We start from the raw sequence: 23,414 nt of genomic DNA on the forward strand, positions 1-23,414 counted from the left end.
TTACAGTATGCGTGTAGGAGAGTTTCACTAATGCTTTTACCTGTGAGTGGAATTTCTACACCAATGTCTAAGAGTTTTCCATGGGGCTGGAGAAATGTCTGAGCAGTTAAGAGAATTTAGTCTTCAGACAAAGACCCAAGTTTAGTTTTTAGAGCTCATGATGAGCAATTCACAACCACTTGTAATTCCAGCTCCAGAGGACATTATCCCCTCTTTGGATGCCATAGGAATCTGCTCTCAAATATGTAGATACCACCTCTGCCACCTCAGCACATACATACACATAATTAAAAAATAGAAACATTAAAGGAGTTCCAATCAATCCTTATTCTTTTCTGTATTCAGTATGCCCAGATGTAAATTCTAGGAATATGTTTTAAAGGCTAATTCTTATTTTGTAATAAGCAGCTTTAAAATTCTTAATTGTTTTTTCGGGTCACTTTATTGTCCTATTGCCACGACATTGTCCTGTCCCATTGTCTGTTATTCCTTCTGTTTTGTTTATTGTTCCCTAGTTACTTTGATCATGAGATTGACCTGTTACCCGTTGTTATTCTCTGTAGCCATTTTGAGTTGTGTCTATTAGAACAGCTGTTAAATTACTTGAATCATTGAGGACATAGTCAATAATCTATTATGCTGATACCAGTCAAGTCTATGAGTTATTTGAAAACTAGAATCTTTGTTAATTATTTGTTTGCTTGTTTGTTTGTTTATTATTTGTCTAGAATGTAAAAGAATCACTGAAGAAGCCAGAAACTAGAAACTTTACTCCTGAAGAATTCTTTAGTATTTTCAATAGATCCATTGATGCCTTCAAGGACTTCATGGTGGCATCTGACACTAGTGATTGTGTGCTCTCTTCAACATTAGGTCCTGAGAAAGGTAAGGCTTTTAAGCATTTCTTGTTTAAATGTACATAGAAAGCCTGAACTTCTGTAAGCCTCTACTGCTGAATCAACTAAATGTGTTGCTGTAGAAAGAACGTGTGGGTTTTTCTGATAAAAACAAAAAGCAAATATCAATGACTACCAATGATTATTATCTAGCTTGAGAGATATGCCCTAAGACAGCGATTCTCGATATTTCTAAATTAAAGAATTGTGTGATGGTGGCTCACATATTTTCTAACTGTGATATTTGCCAGGAGAGTAGAATAATGTTATTCTTCATCCCCAGAATTCCTAAGATTTCACGTCTCATGTCTTTTCCATAAGGTTCAAACTCTGAGACTTGAGTTCTGAGCCTCAGCAGGTCATTCTGAATCCCCACTCTCCCCGAGCTGGGTCCCTATGGTGGAACTAACTTCATTGCTTTCTTTTAAAACATGACGAGTTACCAACAGCTCCTCGCTATTATAAACATGTTCCTAAGCATGTCTGTGCATGCAATAAGCCTTCACTCTACAAGACAGTTATGGTGTATCGCTTGACAAAACTGAGCAGCCAAGCTGAGTATGAAATAATAATCTAGACTTGGGAGGCAGACCCAGCACCTACTGTGATATTGCACTTCGCCTTTGGGGGACTCTATGATTCATAAAGTTCACCATGTAACACTGACACATTATTGCTTTCTATTTAGATTCCAGAGTCAGTGTCACAAAACCATTTATGTTACCCCCTGTTGCAGCCAGTTCCCTTAGGAATGACAGCAGTAGCAGTAATAGTAAGTACACATATCTGATTTACTGCATGCATGGCTCCAAGTATCCTCTATAGGAGTGTTGCATGGACTTAAAGTTTATAAATCACTACTAATAATGCTGTTCTTTCACTGTTATTCCTTGTATGGGCTTCCTGACAATTAAATATCTGGTTTGTAGAATCGGATCTCCTTAGAGGTTAAGATGACCATGACAAAATTAGGCCAATCAACTTTCTGCGAAGGTTATTTTAAATAAGGCACGAAATTAATTGAAGGAAAAAAAAATACAAGCAAGGCCTTATTTTGAATCATGGTAGGCTTAAAATAGACTTTGTGGAGAATGTCCCTGATCAAAGTGGAGTTTTCAGATTTCAAGTGCATGTGCTAACTCTCCACAATGTCAAGGCTATTTTCAGTTTTGTGTCTCCATATTTACTACTGCATGTTTGGAAATTTGCTGATGCTGTTAGATTACCTAAGAATGTATGTTGAAGAAGAATGGACTTCTTTCCCTAAAATTTCTGTCCTCTTTGCCCAAGAACCCACGTTCCTGGAAGACTATCTTATTTTTCATGTCTGTGCAATGATCATTATAAAGATTATTGAATATACTGGGAATACTCTGGTTTCTGTTTTTACAGATTCATAATAGCTTATTCAGTCTTTAAAGAAAGTTCTCTGAAGTCCATGCTTTAGAATGTTTCTCTATCAAAACTTGACCTGGACCTTAAATAAAGCTATATTTAGTCTTTTTATCCCTGAAAAATATATTTCACAGTGTAGACATTTGATATACATCTAAGGGAAGGATGCTGCCAGAATGCTCGGGCTGGCAGTCTACAAAGTCCACTGCTCTCAGGATGGACTTCTGAAAGCGGAAATTGTGAACTGCATGCATATAACATATCAGATCTGACAAATTTCACAAAGGGACTGGTACTCAAGGGACCAGGCCTGGTACTCGTTTGTCATATTTTTCTTTGTCTACTCATCGAAGGAGCCACCTTTAGCATCTCTGAAACTCTGTTTCTGTTTTCTTGATATTAATATTTACTATTTTCATCCTCAACACTTTGCTTTTAACTCACTCAACCTGTCTTAAGTTGGAATAATGAAATTGTTGACTTTAAGCTAATTTCTTTCCTTAAAGGGGAAAAAATATGCTGCTGTACTGCTGATAACTGAGTCACACACATTTTTGTACCTTGTCTTTCGAAAGTATGCATGCGTGCATTGTTTTGTTCTTTTTTTTGTTTTGTTTTGTTTTGTTTTTCTGTGAGCAAATTCTTAATACATAACCAGGCTGACCTCAAATTTGCAATCAGCCTGCCTCGGCCTCTGAAGCACTGTGATTACAGCCACGTGGTACCACACCCAGCTGTCTTGGGTATTACAAATCTTCCTATTTCAGGCCATTGTGACTGAACTTGGATCTGTGGGCTTTTCCACTTGTTTCTTGCTCTGGTTTTTATCCTGTTTCTTGATTTGAGCCCCGTTCTTCTGAGAGATCCATTTTCCTTTCTATTTGAGCTTCAATATCTTTTCATGTTATTTATAGTGACTTTAGGTACTAAAATAAGCATTTCTCCTTGTAATGTTTTTCTTAGAGTTAATATTGGTGCCTTGGTTGGTGCACTTCAAAAAAAACATGGACCTTCCTTGAAGCCATAAACTCCCATATTTAGCTTTCAAAAGGTTGTTCGAAGCAACTCTATATCCTTTCAAGTAGAAAAATATATGTCACATTGTATGTTACTTTCCTAACATTCTTTACTCGGTCCACCCTTCTGACCTGGGGTTAACTCTTCAGGAAGTAACCCCTTTAGCATTTGAGTAATACAGATCGGCAACAAATCTCTTTTCTTTGAGAAATGTATACAATTTGCTGCACGCACAGGATTTTTTTTTTTTTTACTAGATAGCAAGTTCTAGGTTAGTAAAACTTCCTTGTCTTCCTTTAAAGACACCATGACATTGTCTTCCAAAGATATTGAACTTGAAATACAAAAATCACCGCTTGTATCGTTTTTCTCCGTGTTTTTGAGCAATGTGAAAGATGATGTATAATAGGTGATTTTTTCTTTGTACTCATTTTTCTTGATTTTTGTCTAGAGTCTTGAATTTCCAAGTTTTACTTTTTTCTAATCTCAAAGCTATGTCATAAGTTTGGTCATAGTCTTCCCAGACTAGAGAAGCCAAATAAATGCTAGATAATGAACCACGAATGGGTCTCACTTTTATATTTCTTTCTTTTTAGCAATTACTCATTTGTACTGTTTATGAGGTAATTTGTGAAAATAGGAGTTTCATATACTATGTTGAGAATTATAATTGTGGAGTTGGAGAAAGCTACCACCATCACCATTAGAAGCAACAGAATGTCCTAACTTACCAACTACAAACAAACAAACAAAAACAAACAAACCTGGATGCAAAACCCAATACTATTTAATTCTTAACTTATTAATTTATTTTGCAAGGTGGACATCCTTTTATAGTTTTCCTCCCCTATCTCATCCTTGTTTATTTTGCTGTTTCTTCTTTTGTTTGTAAAACACAGGTCTTACATGTCACAGCTTGGCTAGGTAGAATGCCACTCAGAAGTTGATACCAATGCATAAAGCAATCTACTGTGGCGTTCACATTCATATCGAAGAATGTGATACCTAATAGGAATCGTCATAGAAGTTTTTGAAATGTGTTTTTTACTCATAGCATAAAGAAAATTAAACTGGGGAAGAGTGGTCAGGAGAACTTGAGAAAAGCATTGTAATTTGGTGGATAAGTCTTATAAGTTGTGACAATCAGAGGACCAAGACTTATGAAAGATGTGAATATCTGGGGTTAGGGGATGGGGAGGAGAAATGGAATAATATATAGGAGTATTATTTCTACGAATGAGATTATACTTACAGACTAAATGGCATTCTTTATTCTCAAAACACTCACGCTTGAGAGCCTCTTAAACAGTATTGAAGTAGTATGGTGCATGGTTTTTTAGCACATCTAGAGATCTGTTGTCCCTCAGAATAACTGGACACATAATAGCATGACGGGTGACCATGGACAAGCTGCTTAAGCTTTGTAAATCCTTTGTCAATCAGTACGTAATAATTCCCTTTTCATGGGACTTCTGTGAATTTAAACACAGAATGCATGTGCATGGGCCATTCTTAATGGTTAGTAAGAGTTAATCATCAACTTTGAAGGCGACTAGACGCTGTGGGACAATGAAATGGTGGACCAGTGACAGAACCATTTGGGATCTGAATCATTTGCCTGTTTCCTACGTGCCGAGAGAGGCATTGTCATGGAGTCCTTAAGCAGTCTAACTCCCTAAAAAGAAACTCAGCAAGATCAACATCGTTTTCTTTGTTCTGGTGTTTTCCAGATGTTGACTGGTATGATTTGTAACAACTATACGCTGCGTCACTCATGGACAGGTTTTAGTAATAAGGAGACACAATCCTTGCCTTAATGACCCAGGGATAAAGGATGACTCAGATGCTGTCCAGATCAGTTCTTTTTCCCACAAGGTCTTGGCAGACGATTGCTGTATAAAGCAAGGGAGTTCTGTAATCTTCGTGGGCTTTGGTTCAAATACCCTTCATGCGGGTTCTGATGCATCCAGTTCTGGTGGAAAGGCCTATTAGAGGTGTTGTAGATGATGTTAGCAAGCCTTTATTGGTAAAGCTGTCCCCTCACTCTCAGCATTCTTGGCATGACTGGAAGAACTGAGGCCAGGTTTGCAAGCGTGAAGTAAGAGAAGCCGAGATGAGCTCTAGAGAAGGACCATCGACCATCGCCCAGGTCTTTTCTTCCCCTTGTTTTTAGGGCCGCTCTCTCTTCCTTTCCCACAGAAGGAATGTTGTTGTGTTTTAGACTCTACGACTTGTGTTGACCAGTAGTTCCAGGGCGAACGGTCCCAGTAGATAGTGGTGGCCACGGGAGGTTGTCTGTCAAAGGGATACAAGCACAAATAGCCAACTTATTTGCTCGCAGACAGTGAAATTCCTAAAGTGACAGCAATTGCTCGTGATGTACATCAATACTTCAGTTACCCTCCGTCTCCTCGCGACTTGGGGAGCTATTTTGCTTTGGAGCGGTAAATGACTATTGGTTCTCAATTTGGGATGCCTAAAACATGTCTGTCCTGAGGCTGTATGATAGAACTATTCATTTTGCCGTGAGGAATCAGTTTATTATTGTGTAAGTGGATGACACAACTTCGAACGACTCTCCACACACAATCCCTGCATCTCATACGGAGCACCCATCCCTAAGCAGTCCCTCTAACACGCACATGCGCACGAGCTCACAACAAACGTGATTTGGGGAGGACAGGAAATAGAGAGTTAGGAAATCCCCTCCCCGTCATCCACATGTACTGGTAGATACAATTTACTTCTTACTTCCTAGAATAAACCTGTGAGTTTCCCCCCTTATCAACATGGGGTGCACATACATATTGGATCTGTTCCTCTCTAGTAATCACTTAGAGGGATGTTAGTAAGTAATTGTCAGCTCACCTTGTGACTCAGTACCGTTCCAAGGTTACCTAAAAGCGGTCACTCTACCTTGATCCCGTTTTAATTTGTGTCCCGTAGTTGTTGAAAAATGTCTAATTTCTTTGAAAGGGAATTTCAGGCTAGCAAATGCGCCACTGTTTCCAAATAGCTAAATTGTTTTTTTGCAATGAGTCCTATGTCTGTCTTACTTTGGGAGAAAGACCATTGTGGGACTCATTCACCTTCTCAAGGAAAGGTGAACCAGGGTAAAGGAAGGTATCAACAGTCAGGGCCATTTATTTTTGTCGCTAAGGTGTTATTTTCATGCAGGGTGACACTGTTGGCTTTAGTCATTCTTCAGAGGAGTTTCAAATTTTCCCATGTAAGATGTAAAAAAAAAAAAAAAATCCTGCTCCCCTGTGTGTACTGAGGTTGTGAACGAGCAAAGAGCCACAATGTTAAGGCTGCTTAAAGTGCTTTACCTGCAGCGTGCATTTATTGATTTGCTGTCTGCAACAGGCTAACCCTAGCTGGATGCATGCAGGATCTGATCCATCTTTCGAGGTTCCTTTAAATTGGGGGGGGGGGGTCAGAATGCTAAAAGCAAGAAAGCTAAATAATATTAAGATAATCGATGAGAGAGGAAAGATTTGCTTGATGGTAGAAGTCTTTTCTGCTCAGGAATGTATCAAGCCTGGATTCCAAACATGCATGAACCTTCGCTGTGTCAAGTCTCTTCCTGCCTGTTGGGTTTCTTCCTTTTTTTTTTTTTTTTAATTTTAAATGCCTCTGTCTCTTAGAGACTACATGAACTTATACTGCTTGCAAAACCAAAATTGAGCAGACAACGCCGCTTGTTTGAAAACTGTAAAAGGCTGTGCACATCATTACGGAGTCCTTGGGGAGCAGCCACAATCTAATAGCCAGACCTCTAGAATAGAGCCGATTTTTTTCACCACCATGTTCTTTTGAATTGTAGGGAAAGCCGCAAAGTCCCCTGAAGACCCAGGCCTACAATGGACAGCAATGGCACTGCCGGCTCTCATTTCGCTTGTAATTGGCTTTGCTTTTGGAGCCTTATACTGGAAGGTGAGCATTATTATTCTTTCTACCCCATCATCAACTTTATATACTTGTTTTACATATATATATATATATATGAAAGACAGAGACACTTCTCTTAATGGTTCTATTGAAGAAACGATTGTTCTTGCTATAACACAGGGCCTCTCAAAGACATTCAAACTTTAGGAAAGATTCCACCATTGTGCCCCCTATTACAGAGTAGACACACTTAAGGGATGGGGCCCAGTTTCATGGTCTGAATTCAATACAAAAAGAAAGAAAATATATTGAGAATCCTATGTTTAAAAGCCAAACAGACATCCCTTTATGTGGCTGCCAGTTTGAATGCCCTCTCTTTGATGCCTTACTGGTCTGTCTAAAATTCTGAGTATGCCAAATCATTATGACTCAGCTTTAAGAAGCATCTTTTTTTAACGTGATGGCTGTTTATAGAACAGCCCGAGAATGTTGAGCTGACCATGCTTTCACGGACACACCCAGAAATCTCTTGATTGCTAAAGAGAAAGCACCCGTGAGAGCGGTTCAGTTGGCTTTCACGGTAACAGTGTAGACCACTGACCTCAAGCATTGCAGCAGTCACTGGTGTCTCTACAATAGGTGTCACTGTTTTTGTTTTTCCAGAAGAAACAGTCAAGTCTTACAAGGGCAGTTGAAAATATACAGATTAATGAAGAGGATAATGAGATAAGGTATTTTGTTCTCCTAACTGTGTGCTCAAATAAGCTCGGTGTCGTCCTTTCTCATGCTGTGCATACGCGTGAATCTGACATCTTTAGGGAGGTGTTCCTGGCCGCTCCTCCCATTCAGTGTGCTCCAGATCTCCTGCAACTTCTGGCCTTCCACTGTGTCTCCAATCGTACGTCTTTACCTGTGAATTACTGTCTGGGAAGGCACATTTGCCTCTGTCCCCTTTTCTACAGAGTCCTCAGGTCCTTTGGAGATAACCTTTCTTCACCTGTGTCTGGTGTCTGTATTATGTGTTGTCTGAGTCGCGATGACCACACTCCTTTTATCTTCAGCTCTTGTAAACACACTCTCTGCCATGTTATTTCTTAAATCTCTGTTTGAGGTGCTACTTCGTGTTCAAAACGCTGTCCGTGGCTTTCCCCTGCGGCCCTGGATATAACTTTTCACTTCATTCTGCTTTTCACATCCTTTAGTTTTCTCCAAGGAATTTGGTATTCTACCTAAAGCTAAATAAATTATTTTAAAATGTTTCCCAACCTACTGTAACTGACCATGATGCTTCTTCCAACATTCCCTCCAGCACTTTGTTTTGTACCTTCGATTATAATTTTCAGCATGGTATTTTCTCTTACTATATCTGTCAGCACACGCACACACACATACACACACACACACACCACACACGCCCAGGCCCACACACGAAGCATATAAGCATTTTCAGTGTAATTTTTAAAGTACGTCAGCAGATAATATCAACACGAAATCATCTTTCTTCCCTCTAGGACAGGCAGGAAGAAGCTTCTTATGTATATAGGTCATCCCCACCCCAACACCCCCAGCAATCTTTTGCTACTCTATTTGCTTCATTTCTAGAATAGTTTCTTAGAATATCTGGTTCTTGATGTGCTTTAGAATTTGTCCAAGACAAAAAGGATTTTTCTTATTGTTTTTCAGTATGTTGCAACAGAAAGAGAGAGAGTTTCAAGAGGTGTAATTGTGGATGTATCAACATTGTTACCTTCGCACAGTGGTAAGTTGTTGGAAATCATAGAAAATCTTTTTTTTTATTGGTTATTTTGTTTATTTATATTTCAAATGTTACCCCCCTTCTTGGTTTCCCCTCTGAAAACTTCCTGTTCCACCCTCCTCCCCTGGCTCCCCCACCCACCCACCCACCCACTCTCACCCCACCACCCTATTATTTTCCTAAGCTGGGGCATCAAGCCTTCACAGGACACAGGGCTTCCCATCCCATAAATGCCAGATAAGGCCATGGGTTCCTCCATTCTTTGGTTGGTGGTTTAGTCCCTGGGAGCTCTGGGGGATCTGGTTGATTGATATTGTTGTTCTTCCTCTGGGGTTGCAGGCCCCTTCAGCCTCTTCTGTCCTTCCCCTAACTCCTCCATTGGGGTTCCTGAGCTCAGTCAGATGGTTGGCTGCAAGGCAGACATTTAGAAACAAACTGTATTTTTATGTCCTTGATAGGACTGGTTGCTAAATGGTAGATTAAGTTGTTACACAGTTGAATCCTGAGCCTCTGACTGGCAAATCTCAGGTTTTGAAAGGTGGGTAGTGTTGGTCCCTATTAGTGAATTCCTTTTAGATGGGAGATGGTGTGAAACATTAATCATCGATTGCTAACGTGGAGTCAGAGTGAACAGCAAATTAGGAATAAAAAATAAAGAAACGATAAACACAACCAATTCTAATTAGCTGTGCCCACTATCAAATGATAGCGACCCACTTGCTAGATATTTAATAAAGAGGGGGGGAAAAAGCCAAAGAGTTTTCCCACCATTAAAAAAAAAAAAATAGTCAGCATCTTATCGCCAGAATAAAATGTTCAAGTCAAAAGGCCACGTGATGAAGGGCTGCTCATACACACACGCTATCCCAGCCAGATACCTGATGTGACTGTGTGATTTGGGGTGGGGTCTCCTTTGCAAGAAAGGTGAATAGGGGTTGGGTGGAACCGGCCGATGCTTCTTATCGCTCACACCATCTTCCTTCCCTGCTCTGAGGCACAGACGTGGTTGGAGGGACACCTGGAAAGCTATCAGCTTGATCCACTATCAGTTCAACCTTTGACTCCCTTTTCCCTCTGGTACCTGGTCATTAATGACTGCCCACCCTCGCCTGCGTTTCCCACAGCTGGCAAGGATGCCTGCTCCTCACCCAGGAGCCTCTGTTCTTCCCGCACACCTTACTTCTGATAGAGTATGTGTTGAACTGTTGTCTCCTTTCCCTGCAGGTCTGTGTCCTCTCGGCTGTCATTCTGTCCCAGATTCCAAAATTATCTCTAGACTAAATCTTCCCAGGGGTACCCGGGTCATAGTCTCTGCCTATTGCTCTAATAACTCGCTTTGATTGGCACGAAAGACCATTTTTCACAGCTGGGCTTACCATGAGATGATAATTGCTCCATATACGTACGGCTTTTGCCTTCAGCCGTCCCTGTGACTGTCATGTGCACCAGGACTATGATCCTCTTATCCCAACCCATCTTAGGTTCTCCGGGCTCATCCCTGCCCCCATCCCCGTCTAACACTAAAAGTACGTCGACTCTTCATTATTTCCTAAAACAGTATTCTCGGAGCTGAAGTTATTGTTCATTCTAGAAACCCCGGTCTCTGCCACTGAACCCCTGCACAAGCCACAGCTTTCCTTTTCTGGATCTGCAATTTCAGTTCTTTTATGCCAGTTATTCACATGTCACATCTTGAGTGATTGATGGCACCTTAAAAGCTCCGATGATATCCGATCTTGTTTGGTTTGGGGATTTCGTTTCAGCGATCCTGTGGTTTTGATGATGGCGCTTGCCCTGTGACATTTGGATTGTGATGCGGAACCCAAGCCACTTGCTTAGGAGGAAAAGAATTGATGACAGTTTAGAGCAAACATAATCAAGTGATGTATAAGTACTTCAGCTAGTCTCATAACATGCAAAGACAGGAGCTGGGTTGGTCCAGTTTGCACCTTATTCCTAGCACTGAGCTCATAGCACGGATAAAATGGACTCTGTGTGAAAGTTTGTTGACTGAGTGAATCAGTGTGTCTTAAATCAATTTAACCAAGTCAAAGAGTGAATATTACAAAGGTAATTCTCCAAAGGAAATAAAATTTGAAGACCAAAAAAAAAGTAACCTTTTTAAAATAAGGAAACAATGCAAAAAGAACTAAATGATGAACCAGAAACAGGAGAAATTTCCATTTAAAAAAATGCTAAAGTTGCATTGATTGGACATGAAACACGAAAGTATTTATATTACATTAAAAACTGTCTTTGTTACCTAGATGATATTAACTGTCTATACAGAACTCATGAAGTGGGTTGTATGCAGTACAGATTAAAAGAGAGAAGTAGAGTGGAGGTAACTTACATTAAAAGCTTCATCAATACTGTTTCCTTATAGGGATACTGTATTCTTTATTCTTCTCACCATGTTACTCCAACAAGCTGTAAAAGGGACTCTGGTGTGTGCAAGATGGCATAGCACAGTTGTGTCCTCCTTGTAATTGTGGCTTACAAAGGGAATTACTACAGAACTGTTTTTTTTTTTAAGTAAATACATTTACGAAGCTCAAAAATAACTAATGGACTTTGCAAAGGACCCACAGTAAGAAGTTAGAGATGAGACCACCGCTTATAGAAGATCTGAATTTGTCACATCCCTTGGACATTGATGTGGACAGCTGGAACAGTAGACTAGAATTTGAGAGTCATCTACGCAGAATCTTACTTGAAACCTTGGGGGGAAACACTATTACCTCAAAGAGAAGGCTGGCTAATGGGAAATAACATGTATTTGTTTGTTCATTTAATTACTCTCCGTTGCCTTTCCATGGTAGGAGGAAGTAAGTTACTATAATTTCAAAAATATTTAAACTCACACATATAATTTCAATATATACAACTTTAAGGGTTGTGCTGGGCCCACCCACATGCAATCTCTCTTTGACCGGGTGGAGAAATCTATGTCGAGAAGAGAAAGCTTGGTTCTATCATTGATAGAGGTGGTGTTTACACTACATACATCAAATGGCGGGTGATAGGATTTTATTAGCAATAGAAAGGGTTAAAGTGGATACTGTGCATGGCATGGACAGAGGAAGATCTCAGAGTACAAACTGTGCTCCAAAGCTCCAGAAGTTGTACAAATTGACTCCAAGGAAAGTCACACATACACACACACACACACACACACACACACACACACACGGTGTCTTAGTTCGAGTTACTGTTGTTATGAGGAAACACCCTGACTAAAAAAAGCAGGTTGGGGAGGAAAAGGTTTATTTGGCTTCTACTTCCATATCACTGTTCATCATCAAAGGAAGTCAGGGCAGGAACTCAAACAGGGCAGGAATCAGTAGGCAGGAGCTGATGCAGAGGTCATGGAGGGGTGCCGCTCACTGGCTTGTTCCTCATGGTTTGCTTGGCCCGCTTTCTTATGGAACACAGGACTACCAGCCCAGGGGTGGCACCAGCCACAATGGGCTGAGGTCCTCCCCTATCAAAGACTATAAGAAAATGTCTTACAGGCTTGCTTACAGCCTGAGGCATTTTCTTAGTTGAGGTTCTCTCCTCTTGGATGACTTTAGCCTGTGTCAAGTTAACACAAAACTATCCAGCGCACAGGGTCAGAAAGAGGGGACATCAGTTTGAAAGCAGGTTTGAATTCTAGAAATTATAGTTTATATCCTATTAAGTAATCTAATAAAAGCTGTTTGAGGGGTTAGAAAAGCACTAACTATCCATCAAAGCAGTCTTAGGAAAAATCATCAGATGCTGGTATGACCAGGAGGGATAGAGGGAGAGGTTATACTCAGAAGAGTTGTCTCCCATTCAGATGGGAGAGAATGAGAACTAGGGTCAGGGCCATCATCCATTCTTAAATTCCCACTTTGGAGACATTGCCGTAGAAGAATCAGCCAGTCTTTACTGGTAGACTGTGCAGCCTCATGAGTCTCAGAGATGATTGGGAATTTAAGAATGGATGATGGTGTTATTAAAAGAAATGAGATGTCTGGAGTCGAGAGAGGGAACTGATGATAAGTATTGATAGTTCTGAGATGTTATTACACGTAGTGACATCAAATGGAGGACATCACTTGGGGCTGGGACAGTAGACTAGAATTTGAGAGTCATCTATGCAGAATCTTACTTGAAACCTTGGGGAAAATGCTGTTACCTCAAAGAGAAGGCTGGCTGATGGGAAATAATATGTATTTGTTTGTTCATTTAGTTACTTTCCGTTGCCTTTCCATGGTAGGAGGAAGTAAGCTATTATAATTTCAAAAATATTTAAACTCACACATATAATTTCAATGTATACAACTTTAAGTGTTTTCGAAGTCGTAACATGCAACATATATTTTTATATGCTATATGCTATAATTTACATATATTATACATTATAATTTATGTATCCACAAACACACATATAAGTAGAAAGTCGTAAAGAAGATTGAAAACAGAGCACAACATAAGTTTTCCTGTAGATCTGAACTACAGTGGGAGAAATAGGTCTGAGACTTGGTAGGAGGAGAAGCTTAAGGTAAGCCTGGACATTTAGGGCACAGTCTTTGAAATGGTAGGTAAGTAGTCATTGAGACCCCGATCGCTTTTGATATTTTTAAAGTTGTGTGGTGAGCTTTCTTTTGCTCCTGCATTATAGAGTCAAGGTCTAGAAAAGGTTCGCCAAGTCCTGAGTTCAAGCCTTAGCTCTGCAAATAGCTGTAGGACACTAGATGATTCAGGATCTGATAACCTCTATATTTTCATAAGAAGGCATATAGCATCTGTTGACCTATCAGCCTGGGTACCACACTTAACAGCAGTATCATCATACAATACCGTATAATATAGTCTAGTTGTGTAGTGAGTTAACCCACCTAGATTTGTAGACAAACATAAATATTGTGTATAACAAAATCCCCTAACGACTTGTTTGTAAGAAGGCATCCCCCTCATTAAGCGATATATCACCGTATGGGATAACAGCATTCGTTCTGTTTACATCATGACCGTGTTGCCAAATCCAAACTATCATTCTAAAGAGATGTAACTTTGCTCTATGGGAAAAATTGCTGCCAGCCTTCAATTTCATTTTCTTTGCTTTGGTGACTCAAGAACAAAAAATTCAAAATAGATTTCCAATCCTGTTTCTCTATGGGCGATTAACTCTAGAATTTCAAATTACGCATAGCTTCCTCGCTTCCCGTGTTTCCGATCTGCTTGTCTCAGGACGCTCTATTTTTAAAACATTGATTTCTGAAATTTTCTTTTAACCCCTCTCCATTGATCTGTATGGGTTTCATTTTGCTTGCCTAAATTACGGGAACGCAGAACTACATGAGCATTCAGTGCTTGAACACCAGCACTGAAAAACTAAAACAAAGTATGGCTTTCGTGTTTCTCCAAGTACAATAAGATAGAGGAAGGCCAAAAGAATTCCTCGACGTGTGGTGCCAGGATTTCAGTTATTCTCCCTTGGAGTAGAGAGGCCGAGTATGAGCTTGCTGCCTTGGTGAGAAGTGACTATTAGAGCGTAGCTCGGCAGCCAGGATCCTGGAGCTGCTCAGAGATGAGCCTGGTGGTCTCTCCCCTGCCTCTCCACCTTCTGCAGATATGAGTCCTAGGCCACTCCATCCGGCTCCCTCTCTGCACCTTGCAGACGCTACCTTGGGCTGCCAATGCCCGTTTTTCATCGTCTCTCTCCTAGTCCATGCTAGAGAACTTCCAAGTTACATAGATTGCTCACCCTCCGGTCACAGAATGAGACAAGTGGTGCTGCAGTAGAATGAAGGCAGAACGATACATTTTTTTTCTCTCCTCCTGCATGTGTGCTTATGTGCGTGTGTGCCCGTTGAGACAAGAGAACAACTCTGTCGGTCTCAGGGTGCCATCCTCCATCTTGGCTTTTGAGACATCTTTTATCAGCTTGGAGCTTACCAACACATCTGGGCTGGTTGACCAGCGATCCTCAGGGATCTACCTGTCTCTGCCTCGGTCTCTGTAGTGTTGTACTATCACATCTAGATTGTTTTTCAAATTTAAATGTTATTTTTATTAGCTTACATTAAAAAAATGGATTTCAGGATGGCTGTGTGTGTGTGTGTGTGTGTGTGTGTGTGTGTGTGTGTGTGTATCATTTCTCCGACCTTCCTGTAGCTTACCACTTTTCTTTAATAGAAAAAACTACATTTTTTATAAAGATACCTTTGATTTTTATAGCACATCAAGAAATACGTACTAAACCCAAGTAGAATATGCTTACCTCGTAACCCCACCCCCTGCCCTGCCCATCATCTCTTCCTCTCTCACCGCTCTTTTGTGTCCTCTTCTCTACTCCAAACCTTTCCTTCCTCATCACCTGTTTTCACCTTCTCTTGGTTTCCTTTGCAGCTTCTCAGGCTTTATCCACACTTACACTCGTGTGTGTGTGTGTGTGTGTGTGTGTACATTACATGATAGGATCTGCACATAAGGCACACAAGAGACCACATGTTGGTTTGTCTTTTGTTTTTTTCTGAGTTTGGGCTCACCTCACTTAGTATTATACATTCTAGATCCAAGCATTTCCCTGCCAATTTATCTTAATTTACCTCTCCTTTGTGACTGACTAGAAGTCTATCGTGAATATGTAGCACATTTCATTATCCACCCGCCTGCTAATGGACCCACAGGCTGCCTCCATTTTCTTGCTTGCATGCATAGATAAACAGGGAGATGTATCCATTCATATGTTCAAGAGATATTTGCTGCATGTAGATTATAGCATTATAATCTATATTATAATCTACACACGTGCCAGGCCCTGCTCTAAGAATTGTGTGGCAACAATGAAAGTAAATCTAGTCTTCCGGAACTTATTTTCTAATGAGAAGAAATAGACGACACACTATAAATAAGATCACCTGAGATAAAGTCTTCCCGAGGAGACACTGGCTAATCCTCACAGCTGATTACATAGTCCTCCCCAGTTCTTTGGGACTAAGTAGAACACACTTTATTAACTTGGTTTCTCATTCTGGGTTTTTATATGAATTTAGCTATTGGGGGTGAAAAAAGGAGGCAGAAAGACACATTTTAATCCCTCTCCTCTTTCTTCCTCTCTAGGCTGGTAACAGTTCATGTTTGCTTCATAAATGAAGCAGCTTTAAACAAATTCCTATTCCTGTCTCAAGTGACAGACCTCATCTTTACCTGTTCTTGCTACCCGTGACCTTGTATGGATGACTCAGAAGTTGGAGCAGAGTGTTTTGCTGTGAAACCTGCACTGAATTATCATCTGTAAAGAAGAAGTTGCACGGAGCAGGACTCTGAAGGTTTTGCAAGTGATGATGGGGACGAGAACACGTGTCCAGTCTACTTGCGCCATTCGCATGGCTTGGGAAATGTCTGAAGTGCTGAAAACCCGCCCAGCTTTGTTCATTAGTTAACAACCTGCAGCCCGTAGTTTAATTATGGTCTCTACAAGTAGATTTCAGCCTGGATAGTTGGGGGGGGAGGGGGCATTTTTTTTTCACAAAGGGATGTAGAAAACAATTTAAAGAAACAGTAACTCCGTAGCATCAGCCACTGTATGGAGTTGAAAGCCATGGGGAGTATTTTTCTTTTTCTTTTGAGCAGGCTCATTCGTCTGCTCTGTAGTTATGGATTAACAAGAGCAGCCTAAATGTCAGCTCTTCCATGACGTAAGTCATGTGCATCATATCTGACTAGAAAGGTGGACATGGGTAGCTAGTTCTATCCAAGCAGTGGAGCCCGTGCTGAACTGCAGTATGATGCCACGGTGTATGGAAGATTCTCTGGAAGAGTCTTTACAGGAAAAAATTGTCAATGTGGACCAGCGGAAGAACATGCCAAGGAAGACATTTGGCTCCTAGTGAAGCCGGTCTTTTCCCTTGACAGTCACTCTAGAGTGTGTAAATCATGTTTGCAAAGATATAATGTGACACGTTTTATGTTTTGAAACTACTGCAGATTTGGGAGAAAATGCTGAATGTTTAAGGATTCCATTTTTTTTTTCTAAATCCTGATGGGAGAGAATAAGAATGAATGATGGTATTTAGTACCTAAGATTAGAAATAGACACTTTATTCTAATATGGGAGTTGCAAACTAAGTCACTCGTATTCTGCAAGAGTGCAAGGAGTCAGAAAACATTAGTTATTTGCAGTATAACCATTATCTCTTTAAACATAGCCATTTATTTAAAATCTGGCACTCTGTATACATTAAGGTTTATGAAATGAAATAGAGAGAGCTTTTATGTATTTGTGCATGTCAGTTTGCTATTTAACATGTGTGACAGCATTTCTCATATTAGACAGAAATTGGCAGCGATTCCACGACGAACATTGCGCTTTCAAAGCAGAATTTACCACATGTGCTAGCGATGCCCCTGCTTGAACTATATTGAAAGCAATTGGCTAAAATCAAACTATGACTTTTCTTCTGCCTTTATTTTTGGTGAAGACTCTTTTCACCTACCCTAGACCTACGAAGTTTAAAGCTTTTCACACTATAACTTCATTCTTGCTAGTAGTTTTATTTGCCCAGTGCTAAAACCTTAAGACAAACCATTTTCAATGTAATGACACAGAAGTGCATGGAAACCTAACTGCTAGCTTCTATTCTGTCTTGGAGCTGCATGAAAAGTTGTAGCTTAAATGCTCAAAGCTCGTCCAAGTACAAACCCAGTACATGGTGGCTGCTCTTCTTTGTACCAAAGAGTTCAAATGGTTTCTATGGCTCCTTCTCTAATGCTCCGAGGTTCCTCCAATACTATCATTCCTGCAATATGAAGCCCCAAGACACTGTATTTACTTGTTTGAGCTCTCAGATTAGTCCAGGATAGAACTGATTAGGAATCAGTGAGAAATCAGCTCAGTTACTGAAAGGGCCTAGATTGTTGCTTGGCATTGATTGCTCTGAGAGTAAAAGTAGCAGGAGGGCACCATGAGTCACAGGTATAGGTGTATATAGGTTGAGCCTATTGTTACCTCTCAGTTTTGTGGCTTCGTTTATTTATCTGGTAGTTTCATTTTGCTCAGGCTTATGAAGATGCTATCTACTGGACTTGAGAGTACAATAAATAGACATTTCTACTCAAAGCTAGCAGTTGGATTTTAACACTCACAAGCCCGGTCTTAATCAGTAGCACTAAATAAACAAATTCAACAGGTCGTAGTATCGGACATGGTAGAAGGTGAACGACGTGTCTTGCGTATTAAACATGTCGGTTCACTGAGAATAACATAGATTGTCAATTTTTTTAAAAATGCTAAGGTTCAATAAAATGCATGAACAATAGGAAACTGCTGAACATTATTTTGAATGCTAGCTGCTTGGACATTAACTACGGCATATCTGCTTCCAGATTAAAAGTGCGTATCCTTCGCCTAGCGTATCTCATGTATGCTCTGAATATTTCTCTTAAATTATGAAAACCCCACAACTGAGAAGATAAAAGTATAAAATCGCCCTTTAAATTGCCCATTTTTCTGAGAGTTCTCTTTTGTAATGTGTCCAGTTTGATTCTTGAAAAATGATCTAAGAAATCTGCAGCCTTGTGTCTCCTTGGTGGGAAGCAAGCCCATAGCAAGACTATTTGTGTGATCAGTGGGTAGTGTTAGAGCAGTCCTGGTTTTTGTATTGTTATCTAACATGCTTAACACACTGCCATGTTTTAATGAACCACAGAAGAACTGAAGCTTTCTATTAGTAATAAAAAAAAACCTTAAATTTTGCATTACAAAAAGTATTGCGTAGGAGAAAAAAATGAAAATACATAAAAGTATGTGTCCACTTTGAGATAAGAATTAAACACACTTCGGTGAACTTTCACATGCTTTGAAAGAAACAATTTCACGTGCGTCGCAGAGTTTGGTACCCGAATTCAATCGAAGTTATAAATGAATGGAAGAATCTTTTGTGGAATCTTTGATTGTTTTCCACTCTGTTTCTCACAGTAGGTTTTGATTTCATGACTTAATTCTGATACGGAATCTTAGCTATCCTGTACACAGTGTTGAAGAAATATGTTTTTCAAATTAGGCAGTTAGGTGTAGGTGGGTGAACATTGAGAGAGATAGCCAGGAGGTTGGTCTACTTTGCCACAAATGGATATAATGTCCCCACTCTCTTTGGATCTCAGTGTTGTCTTTGTGTGTAGATAGGTCAGAGGTCACTCTTCTTCGGGAGTGAGCCCTTATGCCACACAGTTAACAAAGCAAAGAAAACAGCAAAAAGAATCCTAAAAAAAATACCTGGCTCTGGCTTCTGAACAATAGTTTGGACAATGAGAAGTCCTTGCTGTTTTAGTTTCTAGTGTAAATAGGGTCCATTAGTAAAAGTGAATTCAGTCTTAGGTCGGGTGGATTGGACAACCATTTACACATAAGATGGCTTTTATCTTTGCTTAAATAAATGTTTTGGGATCACCTCTGAAGAATCAAGACCAATAGTGCATTTTCATCATGAGGAGATACAAGATGTGTATAACATTTGGAAATGTGTCAGAGGGTAAATTTAAATGTTCTTGTTGTATTGAAAGCTAAGAACAAATAAATGTAGGGTGCTACTAAGGATCTTGGATGCCAAGAGATATTTTAAAGCCAATTTGTAAAAATGGTAATGCATAAATTCCATTTACAATTGGGGAATGTAGGACAAGACTTGTAAAGTAAGCCAGTTTATCTTTGAAACAGTATTGTGAAATTGGCTTTAAATATAGCCATTCCGATCAAAAATGTATTCATGAAGTCTGACTACACAACCCTTGGCACTGCCGTCCCACACAGTCTTTAAGGCCTTTGTCACGAGAGAATGACAGTATCTCATTCATAACTGGTGTGGGTTTAGGAGGGAGCCACACTAAGGTGAACATTTATGATCCCGGAATGTTTGTAAGCATTGTAGCTGCACAACTGCCATCTCCAAATATTTTCTTATAAGACTGTTTTTAGAAGAAGAAAATTGTCTAAAACAAGCAAAAACTATGGTATTTTCATTTACTCAATTTCTAGGCTAAAAGAGTTCACTAAATAACGTTTTCCAATCAAATTCCTATAGTCTTCTTCTCCAGTAGTCTAGGCATTAATATGTGATTATTGTGTCTCTCGGCCACTGTTTTTTTTAAGTCCATGGACTTGAGAAGTATTCCGACACTTATATGGCTTCACAGATATATTGCTAGTTCAGTCATAGATTGGAGTTTGCATATTGTAATGTAAGTGTTATGTCAACACTATTCTAAATAGTTTATGACTGAAGTTTAATTAAATAAAAGGTTGTAAAATGTGATGTGTATGTGTATATACTGTATGTGTACTTTTTAAAATAGGTATATGTCCTGACCCTTTTGATACAGGTTTGAATTTGAAATTACATTATATAAACATATACTTTATTGTTCTAAATAAAGAATTTTATGCACCATCATAAATCTGCCCTCTCATTTGATACCTTAAGGTCATTACATTATTAATAACATGGATAGGCATTTACTAAGTTAAAATTTATTTTTGTGTGCACCCTTGTCATCAAGAAGTATTTCATAGAGATGTAGATGCAGATGGATAAGAAGTTATTTTAATTCAATAAATAACTTTTGTAATAATAGGCAAAGGTAATCAAGATGAAATAATGAAAAGAGCTTTATAATGTAAGTTAGGAAGAGAAAAGAAACCCAGTATAATAGTTACTGTCACAATTGAAGTAAGTAGATGCTAAACTCAAGTCCAGTCAACATGTTCATGGCATACATAAGAAGTGAATACAGCAGGGGACGTTCTTGAAAAAGTTGGTTTTGGAGTTAAACCTTACAAGGATGAGTCATTCTCATACACCAATGCAAGAGGTGTAAAACTCTCCTGGCTTTTTCCATCTGGTCAAATAAGCATGTCCTTAGCATATATTGTTGACAAAAAGATATACAGAGAGATGAAACCTTTGGATGGGACAATAGGTAATAAAGACATGTTCTTAGTGACCACATCCATGTGTATTTTTGAGAAAATCATTGGCCTATTAAACTCACCATGGTGTCTGTGGTTTGGGCAGTATATAAACATCTTACTCAATCCTTGCCTAGCACTACCTGGAGACTACACAATGATGAATCTTTGTGTTGGTTTGCCTGGGGATAGAGTTGCCTTGGAAAATTACCATGGTGTGTCTGTAAGGACTTTCCAAGACAGTTTTAACTGATGCTGGAAAAGTCAACCTTGAATATGATGTGAGCTGCACCATAAAATGTTGGGTGGAGAGGTGGCATGTATCTCTCTGTTTCCCACCTGAAGACACTGAAGAGCCACTTCTCCACACCTGGAGGCATCGGAACTGCACTCCTGGAGAGCCTTGATAAACCCTGCCTACGTCACAGCCACAAAAGTTCCTAATGCAGAACAGGGATACCAAAAGGAAGTGCCGTTGCGGCAAACACAACCAAATGGTGGTTTAGGCTTTCTCACCTGATTTGTGGAAGGAACTGTGGAAGAATTTTGAGCTATGGGTTGCAGAAACCTAAACTCTGTTGGAAGCCGAGTTTCATGGGCCAATTGGATGAGAGTTCGGCCGAATGCCCGAAATGCAGCCTAGTCCATGAGGTTTCAGAAGAGAACCATTGGAAACTGGGCTTTATTTTCTGACAAAGAATCTCGCTGCTTTCTGCTGGTGTCCCCAGAATAAGAGTCTGAGTTCAAGAATGGAAGAAATCAGTGAGCCAAGGAAGTTTTTAGACCACATAGCATCCAGTCTGTGACATGGTTAGTTCTTACTGCTTTTAGAGCTACAGTGAAACCGTTTTCCCATGCAGTTTGCTGAGGGACAGGGTATAAAAGAACTCAAAGATTCTAATAGGGCAGGGATGGATAAATAAAAGAGAACTCTTACACTCTAATAGGAAAGGTATCGGGCGGGGGTGGGGGGGTGGGGCTGAGGAGGGCAGAGCAAACCCCAGGCTCCAAATTGTGAACACATGAATTCTTTTGAATAGAAAAGGAGAGTGATTGGCTGAGGATGCCATTGAAGGATATCCCTGGACGAAAACAAAAAGGCTGATGAGGCAAGTCTCTTTCCTCTTCGAACCACCTACACACTGAGTGGGCACTGCAGCTGTGTAGAAGGAGATAAGACCACAGCAAAACTTGGCAGTGTCATCCTGTGGTGCTGGTCTAGCAGGAATTCAATCTGCAAAAGTCTGACATCATTATGTCCTTCACCGAAGTTCCAGAAAGTTCCCGGTACCACACAGTGCATGGGGGGATCAGACAGATGGAGCCCCCAGATTTGGTGTTTGCCATACTGAGTCTGGTTTTGCTTGGAAGCCCAATCTTTATGTGTGATACAGTCACTCCTTCTTGGGATAGGAAATTTCACTGTTTCATTATGTTGGCAACATGTAAGTTGTGTTTTAATTTTATAAGGGCTCATAATTAAGAATGTCTTAAGCCTTAGATTAGACTTTGGACTTTGAATTCTTGGACAATATTGGTGCTGTTAAGATTCTGGGCGTTTTGAGGAATGGACTAAGCATATTGTCAGTTTGACTAGATTTGGAATCGACTGGGCGACATAACTCTGGATGTGTTTATAGAGTGTTTTCAGGAAGATCTAACTAAGTTGAGAAGATCAACCCCGGTGGTTTTGGTCTTGGTCTGGGTGGGCAGCATCATTCCCTGGGCTGCAGGCCCAGACTTGAGAAGAGAAACTGAGTTCTAGCATTCTTAGTGCTGTCTGCTCTCTAATGATGTAACATTACCCACCAACCACTCCTGCCCCTCTGCTTTCCCACCCGATGAACTGTATTCCTCTGAACTGTGAGCCAAATTGCCTCTTCCCATCCTCACGTTGCTTTTGCTAAGTATTTTGTCAGAGCAAGGCAAAAGTAACTAATTCAGACAACGTTGCAGCTTGATGCCACCACACTTATGCCTCCCATTTCCTTTCTACTACTAACAACCCAAATGGCTGTAACACTCACATTATCCTCATGGCCGAAATCCAGGCACCAATATGGCTCTCTAATCGTTTTATTTATCACATAATGTTTGAGGGAGTTAATATACTAATTGCCTTCTATGACAGAAATAACGAGATGACCCTTATTCCGCCACATTTTTCAAGTTTAGTAAAATTACTTCTGTAACTGAAACAAACTTAGACTAAGTAGGTTCCATCTATCACATTGTTTGATAACGGTTCTTTCTTCAGATGTTTTATTATGGAAAATTTAAAATGCATCACTGTCCCTAATTTCTTTGTACCCCTGTCTTCATTTTGGATTTTTCTATCATAGTAAATAGAATATAATGTCAGAATCTCTCTCTTCACACACACCTTATGCATTCTGGAGCTTAGTGGTCTCTTCACGTGGTCATATGTTTTTTATAAATCTACAGCCATCTCCGCTTATTGGTAACTGTTAGGATGTAGGAATTGCTTCCAGTGACAGATATTGATGACCATGCCAACTCG

The 23,414-nt window shown here is 40.0% G+C and overlaps 1 protein-coding gene across 6 annotated transcripts in view; it reads left to right on the plus strand.

Annotated features, from left to right (window-relative positions):
• Kitlg (KIT ligand) overlaps positions 1-20,382 on the plus strand; it is an 81,176-nt gene extending 60,794 nt beyond the window's left edge. Inside the window, exons 4-9 of one of the 6 annotated variants that reach the window (XM_063264197.1) lie at positions 729-885; positions 1,585-1,668; positions 7,135-7,244; positions 7,863-7,930; positions 8,883-8,958; positions 16,051-20,382. In XM_063264197.1, the coding sequence (XP_063120267.1) occupies positions 729-885; positions 1,585-1,668; positions 7,135-7,244; positions 7,863-7,930; positions 8,883-8,922 (459 nt within the window). In that variant the 3' untranslated portion in view covers positions 8,923-8,958; positions 16,051-20,382. Of the gene's footprint in view, positions 1-728; positions 886-1,584; positions 1,669-7,134; positions 7,245-7,862; positions 8,421-8,882; positions 11,102-16,050 lie in introns of those variants that run through there. The other 5 variants (NM_021843.4, XM_063264198.1, XM_063264196.1 and 2 more) reach the window with 5 other exon arrangements.
• Positions 20,383-23,414: the final 3,032 nt, after the last annotated feature.

Source organism: Rattus norvegicus, chromosome 7 (genome assembly GCF_036323735.1).
Source record: "Rattus norvegicus strain BN/NHsdMcwi chromosome 7, GRCr8, whole genome shotgun sequence".
In the NCBI taxonomy this organism is placed as follows: Eukaryota; Metazoa; Chordata; class Mammalia; order Rodentia; family Muridae; genus Rattus; species Rattus norvegicus.